This window comes from Gigantopelta aegis, chromosome 6 (assembly GCF_016097555.1).
Source record: "Gigantopelta aegis isolate Gae_Host chromosome 6, Gae_host_genome, whole genome shotgun sequence".
Lineage (NCBI taxonomy): Eukaryota > Metazoa > Mollusca > Gastropoda > Neomphalida > Peltospiridae > Gigantopelta > Gigantopelta aegis.
Genome location: NC_054704.1, coordinates 8,663,881 through 8,687,956, shown reverse-complemented (window position 1 = coordinate 8,687,956; position 24,076 = coordinate 8,663,881). Strand labels below are relative to the sequence as shown.

The 24,076-nt window shown below is 34.2% G+C and overlaps 1 protein-coding gene across 1 annotated transcript in view; it reads right to left on the bottom strand.

The window, feature by feature from the left end:
- Positions 1-1,203: 1,203 nt before the first annotated feature.
- The window catches only part of LOC121374024 (START domain-containing protein 10-like), a 27,560-nt gene continuing 4,687 nt past the window's right edge, over positions 1,204-24,076 (bottom strand). The window contains exons 2-6 of the mRNA XM_041500903.1: positions 22,273-22,347; positions 9,956-10,059; positions 8,751-8,868; positions 7,825-7,877; positions 1,204-6,915 (exon numbers count right to left, since the gene is read on the bottom strand). Coding sequence (XP_041356837.1) covers positions 6,697-6,915; positions 7,825-7,877; positions 8,751-8,868; positions 9,956-10,059; positions 22,273-22,347 — 569 coding nt within the window. The 3' untranslated portion in view covers positions 1,204-6,696. The remainder of the gene's footprint in view (positions 6,916-7,824; positions 7,878-8,750; positions 8,869-9,955; positions 10,060-22,272; positions 22,348-24,076) is intronic.

Here is a 24,076-nt window from a genome sequence, read left to right as displayed (position 1 = left end):
TATATTTTGGACTCTGTGTACAGAATATATAACTTATTGCTATTGGCTGTAATACAATTAATATGTAACATAATATATATCATGTATAGACCTGAAGATTATGTGCAGCGTGTATATACCTGTATAATTGTTGTGAGTGCAAGTCAAGTTATGTGTTATTAAACACTTGACCTCGTTTCAAAGAAATGAGGTTCCAAGTCGGATTCGTATTGTTTTGTTATCTGTTAACAGCACTCAGCAATGACTAATAATATCAAATAGTTTAAACAACATCCCCTCCCTCTCGTGCCATTCAAGTTGTTCATATAAAAGTTTAACATGTTTTTTAGTCCCTTACCAGTCCAACAGGAGGGGACTATAGGTTTTGACTGTCCTGTCTGGCAGTCTATCCTCCCTCTCGTTCCATTAAAGTTGTTCATATAAAGTTTTAACATGTTTTTAGGCCCTTACCAGTCGAATAGGGATTGTAGGTTTTTACATTAAGAAACTTTGTGGATAGATTTATCATGTACCGTTAAGAGCAGCTTCGACTTTTATGGCAATGTACCCATTTTTGACAGTTATGGGACATATGAAAATTTGTTGGGCTTGTACGCAAACATTTATGTGGGGGGGGGTGCGTAATCGAGGGCCGGAGTTACCGGATTTGCTAGGGTGGTCCGGGGGCATGCCTCTCTCCCCCCCCCCCCCCAAATTTTAAATCTAGAATGCAGGAGATGCATTTTGTGAAGTAAATTTGAAATGTTTCTTTGCCTCAAAATATGTCAAACTTAATACAGTTCACATCGTAGGACTATTTTTATTTTTTATTACACATCCACGGACGGACCTCTGCAGACTCCGAGGGGTGCGTACGGGCCTGTGTATTGCTTTTGCAGTATTTTAGCATGCAAGAGTAATTTTTTGATACCCGGCCTTTTGGACCGAGTGAAAGTGTCTTACCTGGTGGTATGTAAAGACCACTAGAAAATGTGTATTCTAAGTTACAAGTGATTCTAACCGTAACCCAGTCCACACACACTGTTTGATCCTATGACCCAACCACCTTGGATGAGCATTCTACTGACTGAGCTAAATCCTGCACTACCAGCTACAGACAAACTTTGTAAAATATAGGGCTTAATAATACTGTTCCAAATTCAGTCACCTCATATCCACCCGTTTGTTGAATCTACAGTTGACAAACAAGAATCAAACGGTAAACCGGTTTTGTAAAATTCTTTATTTCTACTTGTGATGAATGAAAAAAGCATTAACGATGATTATATATGAAAAAAATATATTCTGTTGTGTACTAACAAACTATATACAGTAGGTTTTTTAAATGACAGCTAAATACATTGCCATATGGAATGAATATCTTTATCAAAATGTCTTAATTTTTAAAGAAAATGTGTTAATTGTAACTGATAATTTAATCACATTTAAAACTAGACCTACAAAGCCATTTTAAAATATTTCTGCAAAATACTGAGGTATTTTGTATTAAGTGCAAAATATAATTCACTTTCAAAACTAATCACAAGAAATCACGCATGGAATCGTGTTGTGGAAAGTGAGCCAAAATGTATTTGCTTTGATAATTTTTTATCATCAAATCATGACTATGTCAGATTTACTACAGTCTTTGTTTTTCTCATGATACCTTGGCTAAATATTAAGATTCAATAGTATTGGAATTTAATTTAAAGGCATCAATTTAATCATTTATAATTAATTTGTTTAGAAATAAGGTCCTTAAATCTGTGACAATGTTGAATTAACCTCCCATATAATTCATAAACTTACTAAAATGGTTCTATGTATTAACTTGTACAAAAATATCACAAAAATCATCATCACAAACTTAAAATATTTCATTAGTAAATGCCCTCGCAGCACACATGACTAGAAAAATTTAAAGCTTAATGTCCGATTCTTTCCACAGATACTTCAATACAACTTACCATAAAACATCACAATGTCAACCTTTATATATTTAAAATAAAAATCTAAACTCAATAATAAACAAAACATAATGTATGTGAAACAGCAATAAAAATAAAAATAAAAATACAAAGAAAGAAAACAAGACATGATTCGAAAGGAGAATAATAAAATAAATTCTTGATCATATATATTACATAACTTGGGCATAATTGCCTGTCTCAATTTATATATTATTGACGAAAATAAACCATTGGCTTTCCAAAGCTTATTTTCAAGTATTTTTGCAACTTAAAATTTAATAACATCAATTGTACACCAAGGGAATTATCTTTAGGTATGCAATTATTTTATCACAAAAACATTATGAAATATCCATGGCCAGACCTGTGAACAGTTCCTGTCAATCTGAAAAATGTACCAGAGAAACATCTGAGAACTGAAATCAGTGTTATTTTCAATTAAAAATTATTTACAAATTGATAAAAGGTAAAATTCTCTGAATATTTGGCAGTATTTGCTTAATACACTTTTCCCCAAAAGTTTGGAATTTTATAATATTAAAGCACTTAAAAAATCACAAAAAAACCTTGAAATATGCATCCATGTACATGTGTTGTGACCACTAGAAATTTAGTTTTTGAGTACAAATATACTGTATTTTGCAAGTCTACTTAAATATTTAAAACCAAGCTTAAATACCAAACATAATAATTTTGGTTTACCCAAGTATATAGCCTCCAACACAAACTATAGTTTCGTTGTGTAATTTTACATTTTTCTTGAAGAAAAATGCAGCAAAGTTGAAATAAAAATGACTACATTACTATTCGATGTATCCTTACAAGTTGTAGCAGTTTAAAATTGTCTGCTTTGGGAAATGTCTAAAAATATAAATTTAAAATACCTTTCCAAACTATTCTTTGATGATTACAAGTAGGCTGACCTTTGTAGTACATTGTACAGTCTTTTAACATTAATTACAGGTTTTTACCAAGAAATAGTACTTATAAACAATGACACTGACAATAGTTTTGACAAATTGTTCTGTCGTACTTAAATTCTGAAAACTGTAGAATAATCTTGATATATTCTGCTCTTCCGCTGACATTAAATGGTCGATAGCGTATGTTTTCTTTTCACCTCCTATTCACTTCAACTCTGTCCTTTATAACAAAATAATTACCTGATTTTTGTACCTCAAAAAACTAAATCTTTGATTTTATGTTTACAGTATAATACTGGAAAAATTAAAACACCCATTATAATATTAACAGAGGTAAACATGCTACATGTAATAAAATATTTTAAATGTTTAAAATATCATACACTTTATACAACTCTTGAGGACCTGGCAGTATGTACAAAGGAAAACTCAACAGGCAAGACCGACTAGTGCATAGGGAGAACAGATTATTGCTTCGTGGCTGGCAAGTTTATGCTGAAAACAGTGAAATGGATAAAGAAAATCGATCATTGTTGGTCCCAAATAAATATTGTATAACACATTTGGTCATAAATAGATAAAGTACAGACAAATCTCGCAGCCTAGTGCGAAAAACAAAAACTATCACAACTGACTAAAGAACATAATATAAATAAATATCACCAAAAATGTAAAATATATTATATTTGTACTGGCTTATGGTCTGACCTCCAGTGTCTAACCATAAGACTGACACTATACATCTTACTGCAGTAGATCAAAACTTTAAAATGTAATACTAGCAATAGAAGAGACCAGGTGTCCATATATGGTTTTCATTTTTTAAAAGATCATGAGGGGAAAAAAACTAGGTAAAAATGGTTTTTCATATCTAGAGTTGGGCAGTATACCATATATACTAATCAGTATCGGTATAATGTCAATACTGATTTACCATACTGAGTAATCTCGAAATACCGTAATATCGGTATTGAAAAAAGCATTTCCTGACCATTTAGTAAAGCACAAACACTAAACACAAAATGGCTGAAAAGAAGAGCGAATAGACATCATTCTTCCTCGGAATCAACAAAAAACCCATTTGAGCCCTAACTCGGGCTTGCAGTTAAAGCCGAATATCCCCAAAACACTGCTCAATATTGGTATCGGTAGTGTGTCAATATCGAATACCATACTAATACCGAGGTAAATCACACCAAAAATACCAATACCGATACCAAACCTGAAATTTCAATACTGCCCAGCTCTATTCATATCCACTATTCTTTCACTTTCAATTCCTAGACAAATATATAAGCACAAGAAAATTTATTTTTTATAAAATTCAGAAAAATCTATAAATCAAAGTTAACAAAGACTTAAAATTAACAAATTATCATTCAAAGTTATAGTAACAGCGACAAAAGAGTACACAGAAACATAAATTTTAAAAAATTTGGTTGTTACAAAACTTGTCCTATTTCTCTCAAATTACCCAAAAGATAGAAAACTCCTTTTCACAAAATTTAAACCATGTCTAAAGATGACTTTTAACCTCTACCCAGATATATTTCAATGCAAATCCATCCCCTGCACAAAATGTTTTGCCATGATGATAAAACAAACCAATCAGCAAACCCATTTGTGAACAGCAACTAAATTAAATGCTACCTACTTGTGTGAGAAAGCCTTTCCAATTTTGCATAGTTAAGAAAACAAAGATAAACAATATTAATTAGTATTACCGTTTCTCTTATTTGTACTATATCACCAATACACAGTGGATCTGAACTTTAACTGCTAATCTGCATACATATTAGTGCCCTATATTTCAGAAAGTTCAGACACCACCTCAACAAAAACACACAGCTATAACATTGGCTATCTAAGCACCATTTCCACACAAATGTTTCTGTGTGTAAGGCTCGCTTTCCATTAACACAATTTTGCATGCATTTCCGCACAAGTCAATACAGTGTATATACATAGTACTTATTCCATATACACAATTCCGGGTGTGGGCATTCAAGCATGCTGGTAAACAAAAGTTAATCGAAGAGCGATTTTTGTGCATGCAAATTTTTCAATGTGGTAACACCATATAACACAAAGTATTTACTAGGAGCTTATAAATACACTTCGACAATATCAAATTTTATATAGTAAATGCCTTGTGAAACAGATAAAGAAAAGCATATTTCCCTGCACAGAAACGCGCATGATAAATTGCATGCGGAATCGCATCAATGCAAAGTGGGCCTTACTCATATACTTTTTAATACTATGAAATAAATGTTTTAAGTGTTTTACATAAATAATCATTACAATTCACAACCTTTTAGATGTGTTATAACCCCACTGTAAATTAAAAACTCTTTAGTTATCTTGGACTAATGAGTGAAACCAACAAATTAATGTCACCAGTTGTATGAGTTTCAATATCAAACTTAAGTCAAGCGTACAGCGTAAATTAGCTTTCTGTTCATGTAATACACACTGAATTTAAGACAAGCGTAAATTAGGTTTCTGTTCATGTAATATGCTTGTATATTCACAAGCCTCTGAAAATTGAAAATTCAGAAACCCATTTTATTTTTGAGTAACCCATTTTGTCAATGTAAATAATGTCTTAAATTTAAATTGCAAATAAAAATAGGTTACGGAAAAGTTACACTTGCATGACTGACTAGAACGAAACAATTGTTCTCAAAATGTTCAGGGTTTCAGATAAAGCACACTACATGATAAAAATACCATCAAAATGTCATTTCCAAGAACCCTCCCTCTAATATTAGCTGCATCAGCTTTAGACAATAAATCTTTAGAAAAAGAAAAAAAAAACACCGGAAATTTCAGAAGCTTCAGTATTGTACTTTTTCTGACCACGACATGACGGCATGACATGATAAATATACACTTTGCAAGACTAATAATTTTAACACAAGTACAAATAATTAATAAAAATACAGAGAAAATGATAAATAATTATTTTTACCATAAATATATCAAACTAATATTATACATTCTTTAACTAAATCTGACATGGTTTTGGATCGACCATAACACAAAATAACTACCATGAAAACAAAAATTATTAACTCAGTGCTTGATTACATCATTACACAAGAAAATACATTTAAACCTGGGCCCCATGTTTAAAACCATTTAGTCTAGATTTAAGACTTGGGGGGGGGGGGGAGAGGGGGAAAGTCACCAATCTTTTAACATCCTGCAGTTTGTATGGGCGAGACTTAATTAAAGTGCAGACTATAAAGTTTTATAAACATGGGGCCTGGCTAGAGATTTCCAAAGCTATCTTAGCATTACAAAATCGTAAAACCATCGTAGGCTATTATGTCAATACAGCAAATTCCGTAATGTCCTAGCATACAATGGTTTTACGATAAGATAATTTCGAAAATATGGGCCCTGGTTAGTAAATAAAGTGTAATATTGCTAGAAAACCCCCAAGAAATCATAAACTTTAAAATGTTTTTTTGTGTAATATTACATGAATAAAGAAAACTCCTTTCTAAGCTTCTGCTTGGTTTTATTATTCATACATTTTAATACACATACAACAGTTTGGTTTAAAACAGAAAACTTGCACTAGTTCACATATAATGTACATGTAGCTGAATCTACAATGGTACCAAACCTAATGACCAGAATCTAATATATATAAGAAAAAACAGAAAGAAAAAAGCTGAATGAATGCACCATAACGGAGTTACACCCCTTTTGTTGTCCATACTAGACTAGTAAAACAACCACAGCTATTTACACACATGTACAGCAGATAAATATAATATAGTCATTATATATAGTCATTATAGTACAATTTGCTATAAATCGTCGTCATTTACATCTTCCTCGTTTAGTTCCCCGTCTTCTAGTAAAGACTCGCTCGATAATGACAGTTTCATGGCCTTGATGTTTTCAGGGTTGAATCGTGGAAGGTTGGACATCATTTGTTCGGCATTCAGCCAGGGCTTAAAATGAGGATTGTGTTTGCTCTTCCAGCTGTGGTACTTTTTGCACGCTTTGTATACTCTGCTAATTACCTGAAGTATAATGATATAATGAAAGAACAGAATAAAAACATACAAACATTTTAGTATTCAAATTAGAACTACGCTGAATACAACTGAATAATGTATTAATAATTATGACTCTAAAATAAACCTAATATACTTCCATGCCTTTATCCTAACAATGAACCAAAATAGAAGTTGGGACTTCAAAAAGACAATTCATTGCTAATGAATTATTATAAAGGAAGGAAGGAAAGAAATGTTTTATTTAACGATGTACTCAACACATTTTATTTATGGTTATATGGCATCGGACATAATATGGTTAAGGACCACACAGATATTGAGGGAGGAAACCCGCTGTCGCCGCTTCATAGGCTACTCTTTTCGATTAGCAGCAAGGAATCTTTTATATGCACCATCTCATAGACAGGATAGCACATACCACTGCCTTTGATGTACCAGTCGTGGTGCACTGGCTGAAGTGAGAAATAGCCCAATGGGTCAACAGATGGGGATCGATCCCAAACTGACCACGCATCAAGTGAGCGCTTTACCACTGGGCTATGTCTCGCCCCTATTATAAAGGATATAAATTATGAATGATACTTTACAGTCAGATCGGCACTGACAGTCAGATCGGCACTGACAGTCAGATCGGCACTGACAGTCAGATCGGCACTGACAGTTAGATCGGTGCTTAGTCAAACTTTCTCAGTCATCAATCTAAAGAGATGCTTTAACTTGACATAGATGTAGAATTAATCAGATGAAATTTTTTATTAACATAGTGTCATATTTTTAAAATACTAATTTTCAGAGAATAACGAAAATGTATAACAGATTAATAATGTAGAAATCAATGACTTTCAAACATGGAAAAACCTAAGTAAAGCACATTGTTTAAAAAATGTGCAATTAAGAATAAAGATATAATACCTTTGGAGCCATGATATGTGTTAGTTTGTTCATTGCCCATGATGGTAACTTTCCTGTTGAAAGACAACAAAAGTAAAAAACCAAAACATTCATCAAGAGCATCAATGAACAAAAATCATCTCATATTAAGGGTGTGTATATTATATTACAAATCTTATCATATGTCAGATTTATGTTTTTATTATATATGCTTCCTTTTTATTAATTTTTTTTTTTAAACATGTGATTAGCCTCTGATTATGAAAAATTCTAACAAATGCGAACATGAATAATATTATGCCAGTGTTTCAAGATAATGATAATGCACATGCTATAATATTTAGGACTTTCAAAAACTTCCCTTAGTAAAAACAATATTACAATTATTATAATAAATTAAACACTGGTCAATCATTTTTGTGCAAACAGAATTCTATATGATTGGCTGCTAGATACCATTTCTCTTATAATGAGTTGTTTGAAAATGTATCTAATGAACAAAAATGAGTCAGATATATTTATAAACAACAGGTTGTAAGATAAACGTATCTAATGGATATGAATGTAGTATTACATTTCTTGCATATTCTTAAAAACCAGGTTTCAAATAAATTTAAATGTCTTTTTCAACAAAGGCTTATTTACAGCTGTTGCACTTGTAGCTAATTTATACATAAATGAGTAATCACTTTTAGGTTAACTAAATGTACATGTCTGTCACTGATTAACCAATTACTTGCTTTTTTTCTTCAGATGGAATGGCTACGGCGACCAGGTCGTATGTCATTAACTCAATAACCCAATCTGTGTGTTACTGGCATGTGTTATCATAAATATTGAATGATGTTCCTAGGGAGCTATATACATTAGCATTGAAGAGTATATAGCTTTAAGATGATAGTACAAGTACTAGATATTACGGTTGTTTGCCAAAGAACTAGACAAACCTTTTGGATCTGACTGTGACACGTATGTCATCTGACAGGAGTTGTTTGCCAGTCTTACGATGTAGTAACCAGTGAAGAAAGAAATTCCTCGGATGAAACCCTTTCTGGGTGGACAGTTCTGAAAACACAAATAAAGAGAAACTATCGTCATTGTGGGTGGACAGTTCTGAAAACACAAATAAAGAGAAACTGTCGTCATTGTGGGTGGACAGTTCTGAAAACACAAGTAAAGAGAAACTGTCGTCATTGTGGGTGGACAGTTCTGAAAACACAAATAAAGAGAAACTGTCGTCATTGTGGGTGGACAGTTCTGAAAACACAAATAAAGAGAAATTATTGTCATTCTGGGTGTACAGTTCTGAAAACACAAATAAAGAGAAATTATTGTCATTCTGGGTGTTATTATAAATATCCAGAGACAGAATTGTATGTAGGTGAGTTACATATGTACATGTACTATAAATTACTGAGACAAAAAACAAAACAAACAAAAACATCTTCCTTGTTTTAGCTATTAATTATTACTTTTTACAATTTCTTGCCTCTGATAAATAAGTATAAAAACATATTAGTACATGTACTGTGCCTGTATTTATTACGAAATCACACTTACTGTATATGGACTGTGTATAAGCAGATTCTATATAATATAGATTATTGCATGAGTGGGAGTGCTATATGGAATTTATGAAACGAGTTTGGGAATTATTTTATTCCCCAAGTGAGAGCAAGAGGTATAAAACAATTTCCAAACAAGTTTCATAAATTCCATATGGCACTCCTTCGAATGTTATAATTTATTTATTATCCACAAATTGTGATATAAAACATAGGTTTAATATGATTGTAATTAGTTCACAATCAATGTCAATTATAGGTCATTTCTGAAAGTGCAACTGTCACAAGCTTGCAGCTGCTATAATAGCGGATCGTGATGTTAGAAGTGCACAGTTTTCAAGGTATTGTTATGATTCATGTCATAAAGATAGCATGGGAAAATATGATATTTATGTAACCGTTTATTGTAGACATTATGGGTAATAAACCAAAATATAGATGTACAGTGTACTATAATAACTGGTACTTAAATACACCACTTATAATTATGGTATATATTAATTATTTGCACACATCTACAGGTATGCCAATTACCGAGACACCTGGTCCAATTAGCATGACACACCTGTTCTAATCACAACACCTACCTCGTGATTGACTGAGTGGTTGATTATGTAATATTCTGACCCCGTTTCCAGCCACGATCGTTGTGTAACAAAATCTCTGTTCCTCAGAGGTGGAGGACATTTTACTAGAAATAAATTAAACAAGAAACACAATGATAACTACAAACATTATGATTAGACACATTCTTATTAGATTAGAAGGTATGTGTGATTAATGTTATCATCATAATATATACAATACATGTATATTATACATACAATATATAATTATATTGTAGACCTTGTGTTTAAATTTAGTCCAAAGCAGGTAATGATAAATGCACAGTAGGTAAAATAGGAGTGAATTAATGATGTAAACACCTTGGTTAGGGTTTAATTACAGCATTACTTTGTGAAGGACATGCATGCCTGTAATTTGTAACTTCTTGTAGTGAGCTCGTTTTATTTAATGACACCACTAGAACACAATGAATTATTTTAATCATCAGCTAGTGGATGTCAAACATTTGATAATTCTGAGAGAAAACCCACTACATTTACTATTAGCAGCAAGGGATCTTTTATATGTTATCCCTTCAAACAGGACAACACATACCACAACCTTTAGTCATGAGGCACTGGTTTGGGGGGGGGGGTTTGCTTAAGGGTTTGATCTTACTATCAAAGCACTGAGGGTGAACTATCTACCGATTAAGCAAGATCCTTCCCCATTAAATCAATGAAAGAAAAGTTCTGGCCATATTAAATGAACAACCAATCAACCATCATCATTTTAAAGCCAACCAATCAGTGGTTGTAGAAGTAATCTGCACACTGTGCAAGTACTGTATCAAAAAAAGAAAGAAAAAAAAAGAAAAGAATTCATTACCCTAGATATTTCAACCCAACGGGTAATAAAAGTAGATAGTCCAGCTGAAAAAATCTTGCTTATGGTCAGTAACAATTTCTGGAAGTCTGAGAAGAAATATAACTGAATTGGTATTATGGACAACACCCAGGGGCTGGTCTAGGATTTTGTAAGGTGTGTGTGTGTGTGTGTGTGTGTGTGTGTGGGAGGGGTGGGGGGTGGGGTCACAAAATTCGAAAACTGGCAAGTTAGAATTTACCAAAGGCAAATGAGCGGAGCTCTCAAAGGGAGTGATATGTATTGGGGGGGGGGTTCAGGGACACATTCCCCAAATTAAAAAAAAAATATATGCTCAGATAACACCCAATAGCAGATGTGTATTTTTGTGCTGGGGTGTCGTTAAACATTCATTCATTCATTCATTCATATGCTCAGATATGTGTTTTCAGGGTAATTTGGTGTATATACATGTATTATGAAAGATAAATTTAAAAAACAAAAGAGTAATTAAAAAGGGCATGTCAAATTGGGTGGGGTAACAAGACCCAGTGACACCATATCTGACCAGAAAACTACTGAATCAAGGTAATGTGGGGGTAAAATTAGTAAAGCACATACCTAATAACAAAACCCTGTCTGACGAACAATATACGAACCCACGTCAGTATCACTTACTGAACGTGTGTGCTTGATCAATAAATGCTTTCTATCTGTGGTATTTAAACATTATACTACACACATGCTAGCGCTATACACGAGATACTGTACACATGTTACATGTTATATATATATGTGATTTTCTGTTTTGACAAACCCTATATTGATAAAGTATCAATTGTCATTTCAACTAGTGATAAACTATGCTTGTGTGTAACATTATACTGTGTTGTAGCTTTTCACTGAATGATTACAGTCGTGTCAAATTTATTTCCACCATTTTTTCACAAGTTGTGAAGATTGAAATAGAATATCCTACCCCAATTCACAATTAAGTTGTGTTCTGGGGTTATTTTGCCAAACAAACTCTCTTAACAACTTGTGGGAAATAAAATATTCACGATTTCTACATGGGTCACACAACTGATACCCATGCCCAGCTTGGTGCTCTATCCCTGAATTACACCCCACCCCCTACATGGGTCACACGACTCATACCCATGCCCAGCTTGGTGCTCTATCCCTGAATTACACCCCAACCCTACATGGGTCACATGACTCATACCCTTGCCCAGCTTAGTGCTCTATCCCTGAATTACACCCCAACCCTACATGGGTCACACGACTCATACCCATGCCCAGCTTGGTGCTCTATCCCTGAATTACACCCCAACCCTACATGGGTCACACGACTCATACCCATGCCCAGCTTGGTGCTCTATCCCTGAATTACGCCCCATCCCACTACATGGGTCACATGACTGATACCCATGCCCAGCTAGGTGCTCTATCCCTGAATTACACCCCAACCCTACATGGGTCACACGACTCATACCCATGCCCAGCTTGGTGCTCTATCCCTGAATTACACCCCAACCCTACATGGGTCACACGACTCATACCCATGCCCAGCTTGGTGCTCTATCCCTGAATTACACCCCAACCCTACATGGGTCACACGACTCATACCCATGCCCAGCTTGGTGCTCTATCCCTGAATTACGCCCCATCCCACTACATGGGTCACATGACTGATACCCATGCCCAGCTAGGTGCTCTATCCCTGAATTACACCCCAACCCTACATGGGTCACACGACTCATACCCATGCCCAGCTTGGTGCTCTATCCCTGAATTACACCCCAACCCTACATGGGTCACACGACTCATACCCATGCCCAGCTTGGTGCTCTATCCCTGAATTACGCCCCATCCCACTACATGGGTCACATGACTGATACCCATGCCCAGCTAGGTGCTCTATCCCTGAATTACACCCACCCCCCTAAATTAGACACACAACTGATCTCTCTCTATGCACACTGACTACTCAATTATATTTTAATGAGAGCTCTTCAGTTTGTACAGTCTAACATGCGTTAAGCAGCCACCAAGGCGAGTGTCAAAAAGTAGCTTTTAAGATTCACTATTAACTTATGAGATCGGTTTTTGTTCAGTGCAAAGAAATGTTTGGTTAACCAGCTTCTCAGGTAGTTGTTTAATACAGGTCAGTTTATACTATATTAGATGAGTTGGGCAAATAAAAATGTGGCCTCTTAAGACAGGTGCCTGGCTGCTTAATACAGGTGGCTGCTTGAGCAGATTCCACTGTACATTGCATATCAAACATTTGGTTCATGGAAAACTTCATAGAAAGTATAGCAAAACAATTAATTATCAGTAATTGAAAAAAAAGAATAATAATAGCATAGTAATATACAGACAAAAAGGGCCATTTTAAACAAACAGGAATTAAATTCCTCTCATAAATGAAATATTTTCATGCACTGTGATAAACATCCATATGTGTGATGTTTTATTGTCAGAAACTATATAAATGTGAAACTTTAATATTATACCTTAATGCAAAAGCTAACGCCTTCGTAAAAAGGCGAGACAAAATTTGTAACCTTCCCCCTCCCCCGCAGTTTGGCCGGCTAACACCACTGATCATTAGCAATGACCAGTTGATCCATACTTCCATGTTAGCATTTATTACCAGACCTAAGGTCTTTATTACTGGCCTGACACAAAGAAAATGACAGAAACACATATGGCTGACTTCACACGCTTATAGAACAAAGACAGCAATCAGCTGTTCCAATGACGATGTCAGCGTGACGCAGATGGTGAGAGTGAGAATTCAATAAAACACCAAGTTATTTTGATCTCAGCCCGACTGAACTTTATGAACTCTTGATCTGGCTGTGTTCACTCACATACAAAAGGTGCGTGGTATTTCACAAGAAGACACATGCAGACCGTGCCTTTTAAGGTGTGCGGGTATAAAAATGTTATGAGAACGGTAGCGTCCATGCAAGATTTTAATATATGACTGATACTTATCTTTGCTATACAAATCGGAAAACACAGGCTTAATAAACATCTTTAAAGATGTACCAATCTGATCCAAACTTCTTTGCCTATTTAATTTATTATTAATTAGAAACAGTCCACTTTTGTAAGGTAACAGATCACAATGTCTGATAAGGATAACTCATTTATACTGTTCATATAGTTATGACAAAAAGAAAAATGGGATTGAATTAAATAGTGGCTTCTGTAGCCTATACAAATTAACTCGTTACGGAAATCAGCTAAGTCGGTAAAACTGTCTCGACTAGTTCATAACTGTTAGCCTACAAAGCTTACATGAGGTCCCAAAAATGGCAATTGTGTAATTTTATACTTTCTTTAAAAAAAAAAAAAAAAATTAAAATTAAAAAAAGAAAGAAATTTAGACAGAATAATAAAAAGATGGAAAAGAAATGATAATAGGTATGTAGAAATAAGCCTAGGTATTTTTGTACATCTATTATTTTTCTTTTTTTATCTTTAAAAAAATCAAATAAAACTTCATTTAAATATTTGTATTTCAGCCAGAGGTTAATGAATGTACATATGTTATTTATATATGTATATATGAACACACTATAGTATATAGTAACAGTAATCAATGATCATTTCTGACTATTTAATTTTTGTTTCGTTTGTTAGAAAGTCACAGACCATGTGACTGGAACATGATTTGATGTGCAGTACTCTGTGGCATATTGACCAATCAGAGCTACTGGGGTCAGATTATTTTTACTCTTGGAATTCTGCATGCACACGATGGTCTACTTGACAACATATTATGCATTGATGATAATGTCTAAAATTATGGGTTTTTTTAATTATCTTTATTATGGCATCCCACGTTTGGAATAAATCCTTTGTAATGACAGATTTTGTCAGAGTTTGTATATTTTTTATCAACAACATTGGGGACGTTCTAGATCAATGACATAATGCTGTCAGAGCCATTGGTAACTTGTAGCGGTAGGTCAAATGGCGTGTTACACAATGTTGAGGGAGGGAGACTGGTTGCGTAATTGTTGAATTAAAAATGTCACGTGAATGTCAATGTCCCAACCAACATTATCAATTGAAGTAATTGTAGGCCTACGTTTCACGAGTTATTTAAAAAAAGAAGTTTTAATAATATGAGTCGGTAGTGCACACCTGAGATGCTTGAGTCGTAGTTCATGAACCACCTCCTCGGAACCAGTGGGTTTTCCCATCCCAACTATCCTAATCATATTCATTGCACATAATAATGAAATTCAAGACAAGTTGATTCTTATAAATGTTTAGCTGCACGTTCATCAAACCATCTAACACTAAAAAGGTACATATACAGTCAAACCTGTATATAACGGCCACCCAAGGAACCTGAAAAAGTGACAGTTAAAGACAGGTGATCCTTATATACAGGTTCAAAATTAGAACCCATATACTAAAGCATATCACAACTGTCATAAAAAAAGATGTTGCATTTTTAAACCATTCCCACACTAGCTTTTTTATGTCATCGTTGCCTGTTGCTTTCTTCTGCCTTTTTCTTTCAGCTGAAACATTATTGTCAAAATCGGCCAGCACATCAGCTTTCCTTTTTAAAATTAATCTCCAAACATCCTACAGCAAAATGATCGATGATGTTTCGCGCACTTAAATGGCCTTTCTCACATTTGTTAATAATGTTGATTCTCTGTTCTAACATTAAAGCAGTACTATTTTTCGGTGGCATTTTGCATACAAATGTATTCGTTACTTTATTTCGCAAATGCTAACATTGACTTGCAGAAGATATTTTGTTTAATTGAAAGTTAATACCCATGTGGCATGTTTAATTCATTTGTTTGTTTCATGTCACCGCTAATCTTTCAGTGGAGTATGACCGCTGATTACAGCTGAATAAGATCAGGAGTTGCTTAAATAATCCTAACATGGGGCATGTTCAATGACCGCCGCTTTCTGCAATTCATGTTTACTGAACAATCATGTCTGGGTAGAACCAATGAAACACCCAACATAATACCTCATTTGTTTAGTTTCTCGAGACTCAATAAAGTGACCATACATACAGATTACATTATGTACAGCCAATGGGAAGTCGTCTACTGTTCAGCGAGGATGCCGAGAACCAACTGAATTACACCACCAGTAACTGCGTGTCACGGAAGTTACTGAGTGTCCGTTTGTTTTTCAATTACGATCAGAGAATTACAATGGAACTTTACTTTGATGGAAAATAAACCCAAAGCTACAGATATGGCCATATAAACACATTTAATTTATAATTTTTAAGATGATTGAAAAAGTAAAGACATAACTAGGGTAAACAAAACCCCCCAAAAACCACGTCTTCATGACGATCATCTTGTGACCGTTATAGACGGTTCAACCTGTGATTTTGGGTGAAAAATAGTGACCGCTGGCCATTATTAACAGGTGACCATTGTGTACAGGTCAAATAAGGGAGGAAATGCATTGGGGGGGGGGGATTTATAGTGGCCATTATAGGCAGGTGACTGTTATGTACAGGTGACCATTAGACCAAGTTTGACCGTGTGTGTGTGTGTGTCTATATATATATATATATATATATATATATATATATATATATATATATATATATATATATATATATACATACTGTAAACTCTCTATATGTCAAATTTGCTGGTGCCAGCCAGTTAGTTTGAGATATCGTTACATTTGAGATAACTAAACATCTAGATTCTCAAAAGAATGCAGTTAACTTTCTCTTGCGTGTTGGAGTTAAAGCACTGGATCTAGCTAACCCCCCAGTGCTCAGACTGGGTCCTTCACTGGATTACTCGCAGCGTTCGTTCTCTGACATATTGCAAGAAAAGTGTACACTCTTATATTTTTATTTAAAAATTTGGACTTAAAATAACAAGTTAAAACCACTCATAGTAAGAACACCTAATCCAATACCGTTTATATACCCAATACCGTTTATATACCCAATCCCACTTTTATTGTTACCCACTTTTGATAACTGCTGCGGTTTCATAGGCCATCACTTTCAAGCGACCGGATTAAATAAATACTAATTAGGCATACTTGGCAATAACAACAAGTTAATCCACTGGCCTGATCAAGTTCTTTATTTGGGTCGAACACAAACATAATAAATTTTTATCGAACTTGAACACAAACATAATAAATTTTGATCAAACACAAACATGATAAATTAAAAGGAGGCCCTTGGCTTGGTTTACTGCATTTATCGAAATAATTTAAATTAATTATTATCTTAATTTATGGAAAATATGTTTTCAACTATGACAATAATATACAGAATATATAGTAAATATGTCATATGGGACCACATAACCCATTTGACATAACGTGTGTATATTTATGTCAAAGTTTGAGATAAACATACAAACTCTTACATGTTTATATAGAGAAACGGTTCGGACCCACTTCTTGCTTTGAGATAGCATGACGTTGTGATATATATATATATATCAGTGTTTCTGCCAGAAAGAAATTTTTGGGTATGGCGCTATGGAACTGAATACAACCACAGTCAACAGAGAGTATGGGAGGCCTCCCACAGAGAGAAAATGGGTTAAGTTTAGGGTTAGTGTTAAGAAAATCATACAATAATGATAAGAGTAATTATTTTTGTCAAAAGGTAAACTTAGAAAAACTAAATCTTCAAAATGTTTTGGGTATGGTGCCATACCCATTTTACCTTCTGGCAGAAACCCTGAATAGTACATATTGTATTAAAAAATCCAATTATCTGCATCAGTGTATTCATGTCATAATTATATTTCTATAGTACTACTCCTAAAACTTTTTAATAAATTACAACTCCATTCCTGAAAGGGAAAAGAAGTCAGACTACACTAATCAACCAAACAACATAAAATTAGAAGAAAACATTATTGGTTTATTGGTTCATTTTTGCAACATATATGTCTCTGCATTTACATGTACCAATTACTTCATAAATTAATAATGCTTGGTTTTCACTCGCCTAAGCCTTTTGAGGTGTGCGATTTTTCACTCACCTTTGTTTTTCAAAAGCCAAGGACTGACATGTGTTGTGTCAATAATATATATTGTTATACAAATGTATAAAGTATTATAATCTAAAAAACATATTTTCACACAAACACACACATATATAACAGTCCTCCATCTCATACTTATTTGTAAACAAAACAAATAAAGAAGTTAAACTTAAAACCAACCATCATGTTCTATATTAAAAATCAGATAACATACCATGTTTTAAATTCAAACATAAAAAAAAAAAACCTGTCCTTCCAACTCTTTAATTATTAATCACTCAATTTCACATTTTTTGTTATATTAAACGCAAGAACAGCTGATGGCAATGCTGATGACATGCAGGAACAGAAACGAATATCGACAGACCGAGATACACAATACAATGTACACAACTAATCAGTTTGATAAGAGTGAATTCAGTCTCTGATATTTGCATAATTGAACCTACTTGTTGGTTGGTTGAACCTCTTCAATCTTTCAACAATTCACAAAACTTTCAATAAATATGTTAGTCCAGAATTGTGTGTCATAGGTGTTTAATTACATGTTCACGACAGAAATGGCATGATCGTTCATAACTGGGACAGGATGTAGCTTTGTGCTAGCCTAAGGTACTTGATGGTCTTAGGGTCTTCCCATTCCAACCAGTGTATTACAATGAGTATCTCAAAGGTGTGGTATGTATCATCCTGTTTATTGGAAGGTTTTCGTTGTTTAATGACACCTATAGAGCACATTAATTTATTAATCATCGGGTATTTGATATAAAAAAAATTATAATTCTGAGGAAACCCACTACTTTTCCATTAGCAGCAAAGGATCTTTTATATGCAGTTTCCCCACAAAGGACAGCACATACCACATGCTTTGATATACCAGTCATAGAGCATTGGTTGAAACAGGGAAAAACTCAATCAGACAATGGATCCACTATACAGCATTGGTTGAAATGGGGAGAACCTCAATCAGACAATGGATCCACTATAGAGCATTGGTTGAAATGGGGAGAACCTCAATCAGACAATGGATCCACTATAGAGCATTGGTTGGAACAGGAAAAACTCAGTCAGACAATGGATCCACTATACAGCATTGCTTGGAACAGGGAAAACCTCAATCAGACAATGGATCCACTATAAAGCATTGGTTGGAACGGAAAACCTCAATCAGACAATGGATCCACTATAGAGCATTGGTTGGAACAGGGAAAAACTCAGTCAGACAATGGATCCACTATAGAGCATTGGTTGGAACGGAAAACCTCAATCAGACAATGGATCCACTATAGAGCATTGGTTGGAACGGGGGAAAAACTCAGTTAGACAATGGATCCACTATAGAGCATTGCTTGGAACAGAACAAAAACTCAGTCAAACAATGCATTCACTAAAAAGCATTGGTTGAAACAGGGAAAGGGAAAAACTCAATCAGACAATGGATCCACTATAAAGCATTGGTTGGAACGGGGGAAAAACTCAGTCAAACAATGAATCCACTAAAAAGCATTGGTTGAAATGGAAAAAAAAAACCTCAATCAGACAATGGGTCCACTGACCAGGTACATATATTAAAGATCCTTCATTCCTTTTCAGTAGTAGCAACGTTTGGAATAATCACTTGTCCATTTGTCCTGACAAGTGAAAATCAAGCAAATGGTTGTCTAGTAAAAAAAAAAAAAAATCTTCTGTGTGCAGTTTCATTCTGAGCAATCAAAAATACTGTGCTTGTACTCAAATAAAACAAATCAGCTTATTTGGACAAATAAAAATGTGGTCTTGTAAATATTTCTGCTTATTTCTATCACTGAGGAGTAGTCTATGTAGTAACACTACTAGGTTTCTTATTTCTTTTACACCCAGAGATGGGTGCATCCCCCATGACCAAGAAAATTGAGCAAATCTCCTTGTACTTTAAAATATCATGACAAATTTCTTCTACACCCCGCCCCTTCCAGTAAGGTGTCACTTCGTACACCTATGTTAAATACAACACGATGCCTCATGAAAGCTGCTACATATAATAAGCAAATTACCCGATGTGTGAGAAGTTGTTTGTTCAGCCATTAAAATGGAGCACTATATTAGAAATACTAGACACCCAATTATCCAGGAATCGCCAGTCATTGTTAGCAAGTCATCAAAGATAGATTACACCCACCAGTAACAGTGATATGCCTGCTGGTGTAGACAGCATTAATTTCTATTTAAATGGATCATTTGTACACAGCATAACCAGCCTCGGTGGTGTTGTGGTTAAACCATTGGACATAAGGCTGGTAGGTATTTGGTTAGCATACCGGTACCGGCTTCTACCCAGAGCCAGTTTAGCTACTCAGTAGGTAGGTGTAAAGCCACCACACCGACTTCTCTCTCACTAACCATTAACTACCCACTAACCTACTGTTCTGGACAGACAGCCCAGATAGCTGAGATGTCTGGCCAGGAAATTAACCAAGAAAATAAATACAAACAAACACAGCATGCTAGGTCTGAGCTTTGTGGTATATTAGTTAAACCATTAGACTCAAGTCTGGTAGGTACTGGGTTTGTCTCCCCGTACCAGCTCCTATTCATGATGAATTTTAATGCTTCAGTGGAATGATGTAAGACCATTTACCTGCATCACAATATCTCAATAACCACAAAACATTGCTGTCCTAGACAGATAGCCCAGATACTTGAGTTGTGTGCTCATAAACATCATACTTGAACTTAACTGGATATCAGGAGAAAAGGTGTGATAAACAAACATACAGGATGCACATTAGATAGATAATTTACTGTCACTGCATGGGACTTTGACACTGTCCACGTGTATGCAACAATCACAATGTAGAGATGTCTCCCGTGACAATCAAAAGTCCATAACATACATACAATCTGCCTACTACTAAGTACATGTGTTCTAACTGACATAATGCAGAACAATTAAAAACTATATTATTATACATATACCTCCATCATCTAAAATTGCATTTATTCAGATTGATTTTTCTGTTTCGTTTAATATAACAAAAAGAGGCTCATGAGTTTCAATAGTAGACAATAAACTAAAGGAAAATGTTGACAATACAAATTAGTCCACATTAGATGTTGTATAAATACTAAATATATATGTACAATAATCAATGATGTTACATAACTACATGTACAAATATCTACTGGTATACTGCAATAACCTATGTGGTTGGTGTTATGTGCATGTACTTAATGCATAGTACACAATGCTTATTATATATATAATAACCCAAAGCATAATAAATAATAATCTATCTATAGGTATGAACACTTTGCCTAAAAGAATCAATTAGGGACAATCTGCCACATTATATTTCATAACAAACTTTCTTGTTTGTTAAATTATTCTGAAAAAAACCCCAACCTTGTACTTACTTGCATAGTAACCTATGTCATTATTGGGTTTGATGACACATATTAAATATAAATTGTACTTACTTGCATAGTAACCTATGTCATTGTTGGGATTGATAACACATATCAGATATATATCATACTTACTTGCATAGTAACCTATGTCATTGTTGGGGTTGATGACACATATCAGATATATCTCATACTTACTTGCATAGTAACCTATGTCATTGTTGGGGTTGATGACACATATCAGATATATCTCATACTTACTTGCATAGCAACCTATGTCATTGTTGGGGTTGATGACAGAGACCAGATATAAATCGTACTTACTTGCATAGTAACCTACATGTATGTCATTGTTGGAGTTGATGACATATATCAGATATATATCATACTTACTTGCATAGTAACCTATGCCATTGTTGGGTTGATGACACATATCAAATATAAATCATACTTACTTGCATAGTAACCTATGTCATTGTTGGAGTTGATGACACATATTAGATATATATATATATATATATATATATATATATATCATACTTACTTGCATATATATATATATATATATATATATATATATATATATATATATATATATATATATCATACTTACTTGCATAGTAACCTATGTCATTGTTGGAGTTGATGACACATATCAGATATATACCATACTTACTTGCATAGTAACCTACATGTATGTCATTGTTGGAGTTGATGACACATATCAGATATATATATCATACTTACTTGCATAGTAACCTATGTCATTGTTGGAGTTGATGACACATATCAGATATATATCATACTTACTTGCATAGTAACCTACATGTATGTCATTGTTGGAGTTGATGACACATATCAGATATATATATATATCATACTTACTTGCATAGTAACCTATGTCATTGTTGGAGTTGATGACATATATCAGATATATATCATACTTACTTGCATAGTAACCTATGTCATTGTTGGGTTGATGACACATATCAGATATACATCATACTTACTTGCATAGTAACCTATGTCATTGTTGGGGTTGATGACACATATCAGATATATCTCATACTTACTTGCATAGTAACCTATGTCATTGTTGGGGTTGATGACACAGATCAGATATAAATCATACTTACTTGCATAGTAACCTATGTCATTGTTGGAGTTGATGACACATATTAGAGATATATATATATATATCATACTTACTTGCATAGTAACCTATGTTATTGTTGGAGTTGATGACACATATCAGATATATATCATACTTACTTGCATAGTAACCTATGTCATTGTTGGGGTTGATGACACATATCAGATATCTCGTACATACTTGCATAGTAACCTATGTCATTGTTGGGATTGATTACATATATCAGATATCTCGTACTTACTTGCATAGTAACCTATGTCATTATTGGGATTGATTACATATATCAGATATCTCGTACTTACTTGCATAGTAACCTATATCATTATTGGGGTTGATGACACATATTAGATATCTCGTACTTACTTGCATAGTAACCTATGTCATTGTTGGGATTGATGACACATGTTAGATATCTCGTACTTACTTGCATAGTAACCTATGTCATTGTTGGGGTTGATGACACATATCAGATATAAATCGTACTTACTTGCAAAGTAACCTATGTCATTGTTGGGGTTGATGACACATATCAGATATAAATCGTACTTACTTGCAAAGTAACCTATGTCATTGTTGGAGTTGATGACACATATCAGATATATGTATATCATACTTACTTGCATAGTAACCTATGTCATTGTGGGGGGTGATGACATATATCAGATATCTCGTACTTACTTGCATAGTAACCTATGTCATTGTTGGAGTTGATGACACATATCAGATATCCCGTACTTACTTGCATAGTAATCTATGTCATTGTTGGGGTTGATGACATATATCAGATATATATCATACTTACCTGCATAGTAACCTATGTCATTGTTGGAGTTGATGACATATATCAGATATATATCATACTTACTTGCATAGTAACCTATGTCATTGTTGGGATTGATTACATATATCAGATATCTCGTACTTACTTGCATAGTAACCTATATCATTATTGGGGTTGATGACACATATTAGATATCTCGTACTTACTTGCATAGTAACCTATGTCATTGTTGAGATTGATGACACATGTTAGATATCTCGTACTTACTTGCATAGTAACCTATGTCATTGCTGGGGTTGATGACACATATCAGATATAAATCGTACTTACTTGCAAAGTAACCTATGTCATTGTTGAAGTTGATGACACATATCAGATATATATATTATACTTATTTGCATAGTAACCTATGTGATTGTTGGGGTTGATGACATATATCAGATATCTTGTACTTACTTGCATAGTAACCTATGTCATTATTGGGGTTGATGACACATATCAGATATATCGTACTTACTTGAGCATAGAACCTATGTCATTGGTGGGGATTACAGTGATGACACAGATCTCGTAATGAGAGACCCTACACGTACATGGTGGTTTGTCCCAGGTTTTTTCGGAAATCGGAAGAGAGAGTCATGGAGAGAGAGATGAGTAGAAAAGAGAAAGAACAGACATCGAGAGCGTGTCATTGTGGACACAGAGAGATGAGACCTGTTAATATGAAAAGAAAATAGGAGGAGAGAGACTGAGAGACCCAGTATCAGATAAATTGTTAAGAGGCGAGTAGGATCAGTGTAATATAAGGAAAAGATAAGGCATCAACATCCTCACAGCATACTGATAAGAAAGACTGGCTTGAGCCAGAGTATACAGATGAGAGTAAAGATAGAACAATATTAGAGGGGTTATAATAAAACACACCATACAGAGGAATATTGTT